Below are 16370 nucleotides of genomic sequence, written 5' to 3' on the forward strand. Positions count from 1 at the left end.
TTTCTGGGGAATCCTGAGGGTGGGGGCAGATTTGGCCCCTGATCCTGAGGTTCTGCACCCTGGTTTAAGCCCTCCAGACCATGATGTGCCACAGAGAGAGAGCAAGAGCACTCCAGAAGGTGCTTTCAGAGTAGCTGTCCTAGAAGGCTCACTCAAGCCAGCCCAGCAGGGGGAATTCAAAGTAATTATATTCTTATGGGAACTAAACGTGGTTTCTCTCATGCAGCTGCATAAGCCAAGTCCTTGCACACGCCCCACCACATGTACAGCCATTAACCCCATCTCACCTATATATCCACGGATTTATACACTTTACTAAAGCATTCAGATTCTTGATTTCTGTCACACACCTCTACATACAAACTCAAATGTCTCTATAACCTTTGATGAAATTTTCAGACCTAAACCTATGCACATTTTAAAACCAGGGCTGTCGACCACTTTAAAAAAGCATTTGCTCATTAATCCTGGCTTTTGATCAGTGGATCAATTACATTTAAATAAATTTGCGCATGATCAAAATTGCTAAAAGAAAAAGAAAGTGGGGGGGGGGGGAAACCCTACCAAAGCCAAACAGGAGCTTTCTTGAAGTTACAGCAGGAAAGTCAGGCTTCCTACTAAATGTGAGCTTGCTTCCAATTTAATAATAATAGGAAAAAAGATACCAGTCACTGTTAAGGCTGTCTTTTGCATCTTCTTTTTCGAACAGAATATTCCCAATTTCAGTAACACACCGGAGCCAAAAATGGCTTCAAAAAACGAACAACTTCAAATCCCATAAGTATTGTGGAAGATCCAGATTTAAAAGACAAATTGATGTCATTTTCAAGTGAGTGCTGTCAGCCTCAGTTTTGTGGTTCTTATTGCTTGGCAGGAAAGCCCCAGTGGTTTCACCCTGAAATGAAAACTATCTGCTAGCTTTGGATGTAAACTTGAAGGAAAACCCTTCCACGGGAAGGAAGGAGCTGGAGAAAATGCGCACAGTGGCGCGCCCTTCAATCTCAGCTCCGCCGACAGGTCAAAGGAGTCAAATTTTAATCTGTGATTAAAGCTCTAGTTAATCGATCGCCCAAAGAAATCAATGCAAGCTCGCAGCCCTAATTAAAACTCATACACACTTCATTACTGTTGCTAACGCACATATACATTTCTAGTTATGGACTCAGATGTACACTTTTGTGGATACATACATCATTAAGGCAACAAGCACATACACTGATGCCAGCCGCCATGCAAGCGCATACATACACGCTCCGCCTAGGTTGCGCACGCACACTCCTTCTGGTCAGATGTTGGCCTCTCTTCACTGCCCTAACACACTCACTTGAATTTCTATTAACACTCGCCCAAGCCTCTGCTGAGAACTCATGCTTCCACTTTCACACGCGCTCTGGGAAATGTTACAGTCCCGGTTGCATTGACATGTTCTCCTACACCTCCCGTTCTCTCGCCCAAGTAAAAACGTGACATGATCTCAGCCATACACCCCAACTTTCCTCTTTATGCTCAGTTCAATTCCAATGGACATAACCCACCCACCCCCAAGTTTATTTCATTTTTTCAATGCAATCAACCCCTTTCCACATTTTATTTCTGAACCATGTGAACCGGGGAGTTCATGTGGCTGGCAATTTCTACCCTGTGCCATCATCCCCAGACCCAATTAAGTATTTTCCATTCTGGAGCATCCGGTGCAAGAGATGAGTTGGCATCCTGGGTTAATACAGCCTTTCCCACATCCCCAGCCAGGTCAGTGGCAACATCAATAACAGCTCAGCTTGTGGCTCAGCCCAAAGGAGAGAGAGAGACACCTGAGGCTGCTCCGAGAACCCTTACATTCCACATGGGGGGGCCATTAACCTGAGGGAAGTGATCTTGTCAGTCAGTGTCATGGCCCCAAAGAAGAAGCAGGGGTTCATATTTTTTTATGCACAAAAGAGATACAGCTACAGCACACCAGTTCTTCATATTGCTGGGAACTCTCACAAGATGCCCCTCCTCCCCATGGCATTAGAAAGGAGATAGATGGGGCGTGAAAGCAATACTGTCCCTTTGGCCAATATCCATCTTCCTAAAGTTCCGGGAAGTTTTGTGGTTGCCAGCAGGGGAATGTCTATATCTGATGGAGCAGGGTCCGCTTCCAGTTCAGAACCAGCGCTCTCTTTCTCGTTCTCACCAAGCAGGGTGGTGGTGGTGTCCCTCTCCTGTCCCTTTTGCCATCAGCCAAATGTCTTCCAGCTCTCGCCCTGATAAAAACCACAACTTCCTTAACCCACCCACTCCCACATCCCCGTCCCCTCGGTCGCCCGTCCCCCTCGTCAGCCAAAGTAGGGATTCTCATTCTGGAAGTTGTAATCTGGACAGACCTTCTGAACCAACTTGTAGTCGATGCTGAAGAAAGAAATGAAGATGCAGATGACCTTGAAGGGCTTGGCACACAGCCAGGCAGCGTGGCTCTGCGTGTGCTCGGTGAAGCAGATCTTGGAGGGGTCATAGAGGCATGGCTTGTTCTTACGCGCCCGGTTGGTCTTCTCGTACTCCACGTGGCAGTTGAAGGTCTTGGATTCCTTGGGCTCGGCTAAGGTGGACTGCTGGGGGTGGAGATGCTGAGCTTGGATTGGGGGCACCAGGACGTCAAACTCCACCACCTTGGTGGGCGGCACAATGCTCACCGAGACGTTGCCCAGACTGGAGGAGTTGTGCCGGAAGTAGACGCTGAAGGTGCCGTTGATGTGGTCCACAATCTTGCCGGTCACTAGTAGGCTAAACTTTAGGGTCTTGATGTTGAAGTAGAAATCGCCCCAGCCAAAGATCTTCTTGGTTCGGCCTGCCTTCAGGGAGGGCTTCCTCTTGGCTCGCTGGTTGAAGTGCTCCATGGCTGTCTGGTTCTTGCTCCAGTCCCAGGGACTCAGGGCACCACCGTAGGGGTCCAGCTTGGCTTTGGACGGCTCGCTGGAAAATATCCGAGCAGGGCTGAGTGAGTGGGGTTTCAAAGCAGTGCCATACGGTCCAGTCTTCAAGACACTCGAGGGACTCATCTCCAGGTAGTTCAGGGTCTTGCTCACATGACCCTCCGCACAGACAACCTGTCAAAGAGGGAGAGAAATGGGGGAGTTTTAAGTGAGTTAGGCCAACATCAACACCAAAAAAGCAGCGATTTTGCCAGGAAACACGGTGTTGTGGGGAGCGTGCACCTTCTTTGCAAATAGAATTGTGTTTCTGGGAGAGCAATTCTGCTTGCAGACAAGGTACCCTCTCACCCATGCAAAACCAAAGGAGTTTGGGGTGGCAAATTTGGCCATGGTGCCCTCAGGGGATGCAAAAATGGCCATGGGGGGGTCACACGTAAGCCACCGGCCTCATGTTCCCTACCTCTGCTCTTGTTGAAGCTGTTGAGAAGGGCCCCTTTAATGTGCACATTTTCCAGGAAAAATGAGTACACTGCGCAGCGGTACCATGTTATGAAAACCACAGGCCCTAGTCCAAGGCCTTGTTAGCCTGTTTAATAAATCCAACCCTGATCAAAACAGCTTCAGTCTCCATTGTCAGAAAGAAAGAAAAAATCAAGTGCAGGGTCAAGTGCAGTTTTGCAACCGATCACCTGAGTAGCATTGATGGACCACAATTTGAGAATTTCTCCTCCAATCCATCTTACTATACCTAAGCACAGCATTTCTTTCTACTTTCATCATTATTATTATTATTATTATTATTATTATTATTATTATTATTTGCATTTTTATACTGCCCAATAGCCGAAGCTCCCTGGGTGGTTCACAAAAACTAAAACCATTCAAAGTATAAAACAAACAATAACATTTTCAAAGTTAATGTTATTAACTTTGAAAATGGTGCAGAGAGACCCTGGAAAGCCTGTGTAGCCTTCAGTAGCACAGTTCTAAGTCCCATTTTGTTGCATACATGGGATTGTGGGCCCTGAGCCAGTAAGACCCTGGTTCAAACCTCACCTCAGTGATAAACTCAATATTTATTTATTTATTACATTTTTATAGTGCCCATCAACCGAAGCTCTCTGGGCATTGCACAATTAAAAACCATAAAATATAACGAGTATAAATTTAAAACATTTAAAAGTTAAAAAAGCAATATAAAACCAGCTACATTAAAAACCAAGGAAAGCCTGTGTAAAAAGGTACGTCTTCAGGAGGTGTTTAAAAGATGTTACGTTTTCTGACTCCCGAACCACAGGAGGAAGGGTTTTCCAGAGGGTGGCCTTGGACAAGGTGTTATCTCTCAGCCACACTTCCCAATCTGCAACAGTGGGGAAATGACTGTATTGTGCAAATCTTTTGTAGTCCAGCAGTGGGCAGGGCCAAAGGAAAAGGGGGCAGGGTCAAAATTCCAAAAAACAACAGCTGGGTATTGTAGGACATTTTTTTTCTTAAGCCTGTTTAGGATTGTGCCTTAAATCTTTTACTGTCGGTAACTAAGCCTTAGGAGAGCATTTCAACCTTACAGAATGAGGGTGGGGTGGGGAAACTGAATAAAAACCAGGAATCCACAAAAAATTGGTGGTTGGGGGGAAAGGGGGTGTGTCCTTCTGGAGATCCCTGAGGGCTGCATTTGGCCCACGGGCCTGAGGTTTTGCATCCCTGATATACAATTCTACCTTTATATATAGAAAAATGCTATATAACATTGGATATATATAGGCAAAATTGGATTTTCCTTCGTATACGGGATGGGTGCGGCTCTTTCCCCCTCTGCATTTGGAAGCTGGCTACAAAGAACCATGCCTTTGAGCATGTGCAGAATGCCTGAGCGACTTCAGGCCGCCCTGCTATACATCTAGGATCAGAGCTTTCTAGGGCTTTCCAGGTCAAGCAGTTTGCCGCTTCAAGCAGACTTGAGCCCCAGTTCTTCTTACTGTGCAAATAAAGCGCTCAGGAAGTGGCTGCAGCGATCAAACTTTCTCATCTCTATTTCTGTGAACGGTGTACCCATCCACACTTGACCTGATGATGCCTCACATGATGGGACACACCTCTCTCTCTCTCTCTCTCTCTCTCTCTCTCTCTCTCTCTCTCTCAGGAAACTGTTTAACCAGTTTGTGGGTGCATGGCGGAGGGGCATTCAATGGTGCCTCGATTCAGATTTGAGTGTGTCCACATGCGATTTCCTGCTGCTGGTTCTTGCTCTGCTTCCCTTTGCTGGATTAAACAGCCCATTAACACCTGATGCTTTTGTCCCAGGGAAGAAGGGAGTTGCGTTGCGTGCTGTCATCCGCTCGTCCTTAGAGAAAGTTGATGACAGCGGCAACAAGCAAGCTCAATGCCACAGAAATGCCCCTCCTTCCTTCCTTCCCCCCACCCCCACCCCCACCCCTTGCCTTGATTGACCAGGATTACTCCACTCCTCAAGATCTTTGCCTGGGGCTACGGAGTATCGCTTGGGGAATTGAACCTGCGGCTCACAGATCTCAGCCCCGTCATATCCCTCAGTGCCAAGAGCCACACACAGCCATGCCAAATAAAAGAGAGGAAGGAACATCATGGAATGAAGCGGCGGGGTGTGTGTGGGGGGGTGTGTGGAAGGAAATCAAACCGCGCAACTGTGTGCTTCTGTCTTTAAACCACCCCCTCGCCACCGGTGTCTCTTGATTGATTGGTCCCAGCCCAAATCCCCCAAGGCGGCAAGATGCACACGCAGCAGGTGGAGAGGAGCTACAGACACAGCGCTGTTCACAGGTACAGGGCGCACGCAGGGATGCTCATTAAAAGGGAGACAGGAGTGGCGAAAGGTGACGACTGAAACCACTCGGAGATTTGCCAGCTTAAGAGCCAGGCAGCCTGGAGAAGGAGGGGGGCCAAAGGCAGCCCTGGCGTAAACCCGGGCAAGGCGTCCTATTAGCAAAAACAGCTCTTTCTCTCTTAATGGGAAATCTGTTCTCCTGCAGGTTGGCAGCTACTGTGAGAGGTCACCCAGTTCCACCCTCCTGCCCTGCTTAAACCACAGAGAGGTTGGCTTATTAAAGTGGCCGCATCGTAGAGCCAGGAGAGGGCAGAAGGCCATGTAGCCCAAAGGGCAGGTAGACTCTCCCACCAGCACACACACCTCCACGTCAGCCTGTATAACCTGGGTCCAATCTACACGGGCAATTGAATGCGGTGGGGCAGCAGTTTGCGATCCGCAACAACCCCGCAGATTCCCTCGGGAAAAGACATCTTTTCACAGAGAACTTTTAGTCCGTTTAATGCGGTTACCATGTGGTTCAGCTGCTGCGTGCCTCATTCCTCCAGATTAAATCCAGCATGCTGGGTGTGCTCAAGAGTGCATCTTTCACCTTGTGTGACCTCGGTCAAGGGTTTCCCCCCCATTGTTGTGCTTTTCTGTCATTTTGCAATAGCCGGCACAAATACAGTGAAACGCCCAGAGAATGTGAACTGCCCAGAGAGCTCCGGCTATTGAGCGGTATAGAAATGTAATAAATAAGTAATTTATTTATTTATTTATTTATTACATTTCTATACCGCCCAATAGCCGGAGCTCTCTGGGCGGTTCACAAAAATTAAAACCATTCAAAGTATAAAACAACAGTATAAAACCATAATATAAAATACAATATAAAAGCTCAACCAGATAAAAACAGCAGCAATGCAAAATTACAAATTTAAAACCATGTTATTTAAAATTTATAGATTGTTAAAATGTTGGGAGAATAAAAAGGTCTTCACCTGGCGTCTAAAAGCATATAATGTAGGTGCCAAGCGAACCTCCTTAGGGAGCTCATTCCACAGGCGGGGTGCCACAGCAGAGAAGGCCCTCCTCCTGGTAGCCACCTGCCTCACTTCCTTTGGCAGGGGCTCACGGAGAATAAATAAATAAATACTTTGCAACTCACTGTAATTTATTCTTCTTTCCTTTTCTACCCCTCTGAAGTAAATGATCTGGGTTTAGCTACGTAATTTTCTAAAACCACTAAGTAAGTCCCTAAATCACTAAACCTCCAAAATCCCAAAATCATTAAATAGCAAAAGTACTATAGCGCTAAATCACTATACCGCTAAATTGCTGTAATGCTAATTCGCTACATCGCTAAAGTGCTAGAGCAGCACCTGGGGCTTTCTCCTGCAACACCCTTCTCTGCTCTTCATTTGTACCTTGGACATTTTACTTTTAGTGGCCTAAGCCTCCTACCTTACTTTCCCTGCCACCAATTTCAATGGCAGTAGCAGCTTTAGCAATAAGGTGATATACCACGGCTTGTAGCAGGGAGACGGATGTCCTCTTTCTGTGGAAAAAGACTTAAAAAGCACACTTGTAGGATGTATGGAAACTTCCAGACAAAAGGCTCTGCTCCTTTTCTCTGGATGCTTGACATCCCTAACAATACATTACCGTTCCCTGAGCAGGGGAAAGACGAGGGTGAGGACCAAGCCTCTCATATGTGGTTAATGACATTAATTTCAACTAGCGGAACTCCACCCATGCCAAAGTAAGGCGGATTAGAGTGCAGTGTGACCTGTGGAAACAGTTGCCGCTGATGGATCAAAGCCGATTTCAGGAAAAAGCAGAGAAAAGCTGAAAACAATTCTCAGTGCGTTTCTGTGAAGATCCCCCTTGGACCACAAACTAAGAGCAGATGTATGCCACAAAAAATATCCCTGGAAGAATAAATAACTCTGCCACTTTGGGTAGATGGACATCTAACCTGCCTTTATGGCCTATTACTGAAAAGTCAGTAAAGTACAGTCTGTTTCTACTCTATGCCAGTTTCACATGTGTTCAATTGTAACACATCAGCCTGGGTCACAGTTTTACATGTGTTCAGTTATGTGTTTCATCCAGGGATAGATGCATCATTGTCCAGGTGTCAGTTCCACAGGTGTTCAACCATAAGCCCAGTTCCATCCGTTTTTTTGCACACACAGAAATTAAAAATTGCACGAGACCTTGGATTTAAATTGTATATCCACCCCTCCAAAACATGTGTTTTTGTATGCATTTCCCCCTTTAAAACACATGCATTTTTGTTTGCATGTTTGGGCTGAGAACGGCATCGTGAAATTCGGAGAGTTGTGCAATCCAAAAGATGACTGCATTTCCTTTTGCACATTACCCAGGAAGTACGAATTAGGTCAGTTTGCTTAAAAATGTGAACTGACCAAAATTTCCCAGCATATCCTATTTTCCTCTTCCTTTGCCATTCTCATGCTTGTAATATGTACGCTGCTTTGCATTTATTCCTCCTCTAAATCTGTTGCACAAATGAGATCTCTCGGGAAGTAATCCAATATATGCATTGGGTTGTTACGACCTATGGTGCAACAATAAATTACTGTGATAAGTGCACACATTTGTGTTATAATCTCTCCTAAAACTGGTTGCGCATGTCCTGTCCACTGGGGAAGACGCATAACCATCTCCAGAGGTAACATGAGGCCAGTGTGTCATTTCTTTAAAAAGTGGGAAGAGGGACTCACTCAAGCCTATGTGGGAGCCAAGTGTTCCATCTGTCCTGTAAGACCTGTTACTTCATCCTGTTTGGGGAGAGGGCCCGCCTGCCATCACTACCTAGTAATAGAAAGGCACTCTGCACATGGTCCCAGATGCTTTTAACATATTCCTGATGCCCCCTGGGAATAATAATTGGCTACCAAGCCAATGTAAGAACATAAGAAGAGCCCTGATGCTGGATCAGACCAAGGGTCCATTTAGTCTAGCACTCTGTTCACATAGTGGCCAACCAGCTGTCGAACAGGGACCAATGAAGCAGGACAAGATGCAACAGCACCCTCCCACCCATGTTCCCCAGCAACTGGTCCACACAGGCTTACTGCTTCGGATACTGGAGGTAGCTGAGGCAGTAAGCCTGTATGGACCAGTTTGTGGAGCCCTGCCTATTTTGCCCTCACCTTCCATCGGCTTCTATCTCCTCCACTCCCACCACCACTCCGCCCCCTATTCTCTCTTCAGCAGTACCCTTCAGGTTCAAGCACAGGGCAGAGCTCACTTTGGAGGAGAGCCTGGTACACATCTGGCTCTTCTCCCAGATCTTCACCTTCTCATCCATGGTTGATGCCATTGCCACCAGTGGAGTACGGAGAAAGTGGGCCAGGCCTCCTTCCAGTGCAGCCTCCAGGTTTTGGAGAATCCTTGGGCAAGGTACCCCAGTGGGCTCCCTCCCTTTCTTTGAGTGCACCTTCTCATTGCCACTAGTTGCTCTTGTGCAGGTGGTGGGTCCCATGAGCACACTGGCACAATAAGGCACTATCCATTGGTGCTGCGTGGCAGGTCTTAGAGCAGGTCTTGATGTGGCTTAGTGACCAGAGGTAGTGGTTTGCAGGAAACATGCCATTCCGGGCAGGAAAGATGCAGCAACTCAGGGGCTGAGCCCTTAGTTGCTGGGAGACATGGGATGCACATTCCTGTGGCTCCCAGCATCCTGAGATACATGACAACAGCCATGGGAAGCACGCCCCTGTGGCTCCTAGCTTCCTCTGATACACAACACCAGCCTCCCTCAACCTGGTGTCTCTTCAGATGTGTTGGACAGCACAGTCATGCTGGCTGGGGATGATGCCAGCTGTAGTCCAACAACATCTGGCCACATGTTCCCCATCCCCTCCCTACTCAAATGATCCATTCACCACCACCACCTTCTCCTGCTCAATGTGAGGATATTTTTTGTTTGTTTTGATCACAAAATGTTTTTATTTCGAAATAAGGTTAACAAAATGAAGGCAGCAAAAAGATGAACGCCCATCTAGTAATAATAAATCAAAATAGCTAAATAATAATAATAATAATAATAATAATAATAATAATAATAATTGTATCCCACCTTTTGCCTAATACTGGGCCTCAAGGTAGCCTTACAAAATTTAAAACATATACATTTTAAACCTAGGAAAAGAAATGTACAAAAATTTTAAAAATATATTAAAAGATTAAAACATTAAAACATTTAAAACACACGACAATTTTACAAGACCTTAACATAGGGTGACCATATGAAAAGGAGGACAGGGCTCCTGTATCTTTAACAGTTGTATTGAAAAGGGAATTTCAGTAGATGTCATTTGTATATATGGGGAACCTAGTGAAATACCCTCTTCATCACAGCAGTTAAAGCTGCAGGTGCCCTGCCCTCTTTTAAATCTGGTCACTCTAGTATAGCTCCTGCAGCTTTAACAGTTGTGATGAAGAGGAAATTTCACCAGGTTCTCCATATATACAAATGACACCTGCTGAAATTCCCTTTTCTAGGTAACTGTTAAAGATACAGGAGCCCTGTCCTCCTTTTCGTATGGTCACCCTAAGAATATGGTCTTTCAGATAACCTGGACCCGAGCCATATAGGGCTTTATAGGAACCAGCACTTTGAATTATGCCCGGAAACAGAAATCACGCACTGTAGTTTTTTAAGATCACAGGCTCAAAACACACACACACTCTTCCTCTTTTGGTTCCAGGCACATGTTCACACAGAGCTTTCAGTCTGCTTTAGTCCTAAGGAGTTTGTGCATCTCAACCTCTAAATGAGAGTTGAAAGCATTCGGAGCAGTCTTAGAAGACCCAGACCTAGTCTAAAAGGTGTTCTGTCCGCCACCGCCACCCACTTGCCCCTTTTGATGCTTCAACACATGGGAATGGGAGCAAACGCAGGAGATTCTGCAATAACGGATTAATTAGTTCAGGCAGTCAGGGCAGAAATTCACGGCTGCAGCATCCCTTTTGTCTCAGCGTGATGAGGGGAAAGTATTTTAATGCTCATCTGTTCTGAAGGAACTTGCCAGCGAACAGAGGTTCTACTTTCTCAGTGCAGATTTCAGACTAAAAGTGCCATCCTGCCTTTAAACATAGAAACAGTGGCTGCTGGCGTCCACTGTGGCTGGTGGGGGAGCGGGCAGGGTCACCATAGATGCAGCCAAGGGGACCACCATGGGCAGACAGTATTAGCTGAACCCAGCAGCAACCAATTGCAAAAGGGGAAACTGAGTCACATTAGATTTAACCGTCAAGCCTGCAAAGTGTGTAGGGTGGGGGATAAATCCACACAACATCACAATAATGTAGACTTTTGATTTTCCAGAAGCCAGCAACCCATACCCCAAAAGAGAGCACAGCACTGGTGAGCATCCTAAACCCACCATTTGCACGGCCAGAGCCTCTTCAGAATTATCCCTTTTTATGCCTACTAAGAAGTAACGGTGAAAAGCAGCGCTGTACAAAAATCCATTTGATGTGCATTTATTCAGAAGTAAGAAGTACTGCATTACTCAGGAGTAAACATAGGCAGCAGGTTATGAGAGCACCCAAAATCCACCTTAAAGGTAACAACAAGGGGAAAACCACCCAGAGAGCTTCGACTATGGGGCGGTATATAAATTTAATAAATAAATAAATAATAAATAAAAGAACCATTGGAAGCCCAAGCAACCAAAAGGAGAAATGCTGGTTTCGTCCAATATTAAAAGTAGATATGCAAACTTTAATTCATCCTATATTAATTCTTTTGATTCGTCTAATTCATCCAATATTAAAAGTAGATATGCAAACATGCATTCTATCTGGTACAGCACAAGGAATTCTTTCCTAACTAATACCTTCCACTTAAAAAGGCATCTAGATGTGATTTGAATATGATAAATGATAGAGAAAGCAGTGCAGCCCTACCTGGGGAAAAAAAACTTTTCTTCTATCAGTTGGTGGTTTGTACAGTGTGATTTCCTTTTAAAAAAACACAATTCCCAACACAATTTCTCTACGAGGAAAATTGGCCAGGTATGTGCAGCCCCTTCTGTATGATCCAGCAGGAAGTGCCCCAGTGCATTCTGGTATATCAGCTAAGCAGTCAATGGGGGTGTCTTACTTTGCTGCTCCTTTTCAGTAAAACCTCACAATACCACTGCTGCAGGGTGGGAAATCCCCAAGCCAGGAGGGAGTGCAGGCTTTCTGGTGGCCATATGGCTTGTCGGGCCCATCCCCTGCCCTCTCTGCCCGGCTTCCGGCAATCTATCAGCGGTCCCCATCCACCCTGGAACGCCCCCAACTCAACACCGAAGCAGGGTCACGTGAAGGAAGGACCATGATGACTTCGTTTCAAAGGAAAAATCAGTTTAAGTCCCTGACTTCTTAAAATTGCAGCTTCAGGGAAAAGCCCCACAGAGGTTGTGAGTTAGCAGCTGCATCGTATAACTGACACAGTGCCCCCACGCAGCAAATAAGTTGTATAGACAGCCCAATGGTTGCTGGAAATTTGCTCTGTACCAAACTTCCGTGTGACAATCTGATTATTATTAGCTTGTTTTCACTGGCTAGGTTAAGCTGGTGTTAGAAGATTTTAGTTTACGATAATATAAATACAGTGTTTTATATTACTATGGCAATTTTCCCCATAGCTTTTATACATGCCTTGGAAACTGGAGGAGTCAAATATCTAAATGTACATACTAAAAGAATATATCTCTTGTTCAGAGTCTCTCTGGTGGTTCAATAGTTATTCACTCTAAAGTCAGGCTTTATTTTTTGGCCCCTATTCTGCCAGCTTAAACAAGAAAGATTTTTAGCACCTAACATCTGCTGCCTGTGAATCTGTCTATATTCTGTAATCAAGTCATCTCAAGGGACAGAGCCTGTTCACCCCTAGGCAGGCAAAGGCAGTTATCCAGATTAACTTGGTAGTGGTTAGGAAGTAATTAACTCAGCAAAAAAGCTGACTCGGCAGCCTGACTCCACGCCCTGCCTGCGAGGGAGTGTTATCAGGAAGTAGGCATTTTGCTACGGTTATGAAGTGCCTTCAAAAGAAGCACAGCAACGCAGTTCTACTACTGAGCATGGTAGTGTAGCTCCACCCCCACCATGGAATGCCATGGCATGACAATATGTACCACTGTGGAACATGGCTTGACTGTAACGCTATACATGTGTGTGTGTAGTGAAGGTGGGGGTAGGATCGTATCCTGTCTGTGGAGTCCCTCCACACATGAGAACTATACGCATCTGCTCCCGTGTGCTTTCAGTGTGTACACATTCAGTCCTGTGTAGAATGGTGTAGTGGTTAAAGTGCTGGAATAGGAAAGGGGAGACCCAGGTTCCAATCCCTCCTCAGCCTTGCAGCTCACTGGGTGAGTCTGGGTCAGTTGCCATCTTTCAGCTTCACGGGGTTGATTTGATTTGATTTATTACGTTTATATACCACCCCATAGCTGACCCTCTCTGGGTGGTTTACAAAAATCAAACACAATGAATATTAAAAAGTATACAAAATTTAAAACCATCAAAAACAGTATAAAAACAACGGTATCCATTGGGGTCCATTAAAAAAAAAACAACCTTAGCGTTGTTAAATGCTGTTAAATGCCTGGGAAAAGAGAAAAGTCTTGACCTGGCGCCAAAAAGATAACAACATTGGTGCCAGGCGAGCCTCATCAGGGAGATCATTCCATAATTGGGCGGGGGGGGCACCACTGAAAAGGCCCTCTCCCTTGTTGCCATCCTCCGAGCTTTCCTGGGAGTAGGCATGAATTCAATAAATACATCCATTAAGTAGATATGAATTCAATAAATACATCTGTTAAGAATGCTAATATAGTCCATGGGTATGAAGGCAGATGTTGCAGCAAATTGCCAAAGCTAAGCAGGTATCAATTCTGGTATCTGACTGGATGGGAGACTCCATGATGACCCCATGTAAACCCCCTAGAGAGCTTTGGATATTGGGCAGTACAGAAATGTAATAATAAATAAAATATAAATTTAATAAAGTAAATAAGTATTTTGCAGCCTCCACTAGTTTTATCTTCCCTGTAGCAAGAAAAGACAGAATACATTCTTCTAAAAGTCTCTCACTGGCCATAGCTAGACGAGGGCTTATCCCAGGGATCGCCCTGGGATCATTCCTGTGTGTCCACATGACACACAGGGGATCCCGGGAGCAGGGAGGAATGGTCCCTCCATCTCCCCGGGATTTTGCCCTACCCTTGTAAACCGGTTTTTCCGATGTCCTGGGCTGATCCCGAGACCGCGGAACATGTGGCCAGGTGTTGCCGTTTGTCCCGGTTCCTCGCGGTTCCTCGCATGGAGCAAGAACCCGCGCACGAGCCGCAGAGCTCCTCAGGAGCTCTGCACCCATCAGGGTTAGGGTGGGGGGAGTGGGAAATTTTTTTTAAAAAAAAACCCACCTACCTTTGAGCACATGAGCGATCGTGCGCTTCTTGTTTTTTTAACAAAAAACCAAAATGGCGGGCGTGACGTCCTCTCCCTCTGAGGTCATCGTGTGCCACGTGTAAACAGAGGGGGAGATCTCGCGATAAAAAGCCCCACGTGCTTTGAAAATGAAAACACCCCTTCTCGGAAAGGCCCCATTAGACACCACCATCTAGTGGCGGAGAGATCCCGCAATATCCCATATAATACCACACTATCTCTGGTTTTTTTTAAAGTGTGTGATTTCTAGGGGCTAGCACGGGAGATGTCCTGGTTGTTGATGACATCGTGTAATGGACTCGCAAACTTCTGTGAGTGGCCATTCACGAGCGTGCAACAAATCACTCGTTTAGAGAAGCTCTAAAATAAATGTACCTAAGAATCAAGAACCTAGGTACAAGGCAGAGGTGAGGGCTGAGCTCCAAAACACAACTTCTGAACCCAAATAAAGATGGCACTGGGGGTCAGCACTTTATTTTGCAGCATGCTAGCATCTGTGGGTTGTTGTTTTTTTTAAAAAAAAAGTAAAAAAAGAAATGTCTTAAGAAGTAAAATAAAAATCAGGAGGGGCAGGGAGCAGTTGTGCAATGAGAGAGGTATCTGGTGCCCATAAACGCCACATGGGAGACCCTAGATGTAAGTGGATCTGGCAGGATGGGTCTGGAATTTATGAGCATTTACTGGATGGTGGGGGAGTTCTACTTGGCTCACCTGAGACAAGCCAAAGCTGCAATACTTTGGGAGGAAATAATCAATTAAACAACCCAGGAGTGTGTCCGACAGTTTTCTCCCCAGGGGAATTTACTCCATCAACACCAAAATTGATTGCCCGTCCCTGGCAAGGCCGGCATCCACCCTGGGGTCTCTGCGTTCCTGCTCAAAAATGAAACAATGTTGAAAAATGGTGCTTTTGGCATTAGCACTGCATTTCTGTTCTTGGCACCTCACACAGTCTCTCTCTCTCTCTCTCTCGTGCGCGTGCGCTTCTCCTGTCTCACCACTATAACAAAATCACTAATTGGCTGTAGCAAGATGTGGCAAGGCGGGTCTGGAGAGCACCTCAATTGCTCTCGACCTCCTGCTCTTCCCGTTTTTCATCATCTCTTATACCCAGAATTTTTATTTGATCGCTGGTGTGGTGGGAGCAGATAAGAGGGACAAGACTAGGGAGACCTGGATTCAAAGCAAATGCCCACATGGTCATAAAACCTGCTGTGTGGGGAAGGGTGGGGGAGGCAAGGGGAGAGAAAAGTTTAAATAAATATCTCGGCCTAACCTGTCACCAGTGACGTAATCATAAAGTGTAGACACTCATCATTACAGTTGCCATGGCCACATCTAAAGATAGAGCCAGTGTGGTGTAGTGGCTAGAGTGTTGGACTGGGAGTTGGCAGATCTGGGTTCTAGTCCCCACTTAGCCATGGAAGCCCACTGGGTGACTTTGGGCCAGTCATGGACTCTCAGCCCAACCCACCTCACAGGGTTGTTGTGAGGATAAACTGGTTCCTTGGAGGGAAAAAAGGTGGGATATAAATGCAATAAATAAATATGCATGCAGCTGTTTTGATTCATATTTTAAAGAAACAAAACAATAGTTCCAGCAGTTTCTACCTCTGCTAGGAGCAGATCTTCTGTAAAGCGAATGCATTGGTACTGCCCATTCAAAGACCAAACCACCTCAAGACACTCTGCATAACAACAAGGATTTTTTTAAAAAATTATTATTGCATTTATATCCCGCCTTTTTTCCTGCAAGGAACCCAAGACAGCATACATAATTGTCGTCCTCCTCTCCACTTTATCCTCACAACAACCCTGTTAGGTGGGTTGGGCCGAGTCAGTGACTGGCCCAAAGCCACCCAGTGGGTTTCCATGGCCGTGTGGGGATTAGAACCCCGATGTCCCGACTCCCAGTCCAACACTTTAGCCACTACACCACACTGGCTGGGGGAAGGGGCAATCCATTTCCTCCCTCTCCTAGCTACTATAAGGATTGCAGCTAAGCAAAGAGGGAGCAGGGAATCCTGAGGAGGGTGGCGGATGATATCAGCATTCCTGCTAATAAAAAGTGCCCGTGCTACGTTCCTGTAAGCCCTTGCTGTCTGTCACATGAGGAGGGCTGCAGCTTGTGAGGATTAAATGAAATAACCACCACATGCATCTCACCCTGGGCTCATTCATAGAAGAGCAAGATACAC

At 45.9% G+C, this 16370-nt stretch overlaps 1 protein-coding gene across 1 annotated transcript in view; it reads right to left on the bottom strand.

The window, feature by feature from the left end:
* Positions 1-2318: 2318 nt before the first annotated feature.
* Positions 2319-16370, bottom strand: part of NXPH4 (neurexophilin 4) — a 92969-nt gene continuing 78917 nt past the window's right edge. The window contains exon 2 of the mRNA XM_063118932.1: positions 2319-3086. Within this exon, the coding sequence (XP_062975002.1) occupies positions 2319-3086 (768 nt within the window). The remainder of the gene's footprint in view (positions 3087-16370) is intronic.

Source organism: Elgaria multicarinata, chromosome 3, assembly GCF_023053635.1.
Source record: "Elgaria multicarinata webbii isolate HBS135686 ecotype San Diego chromosome 3, rElgMul1.1.pri, whole genome shotgun sequence".
NCBI lineage: Eukaryota > Metazoa > Chordata > Lepidosauria > Squamata > Anguidae > Elgaria > Elgaria multicarinata.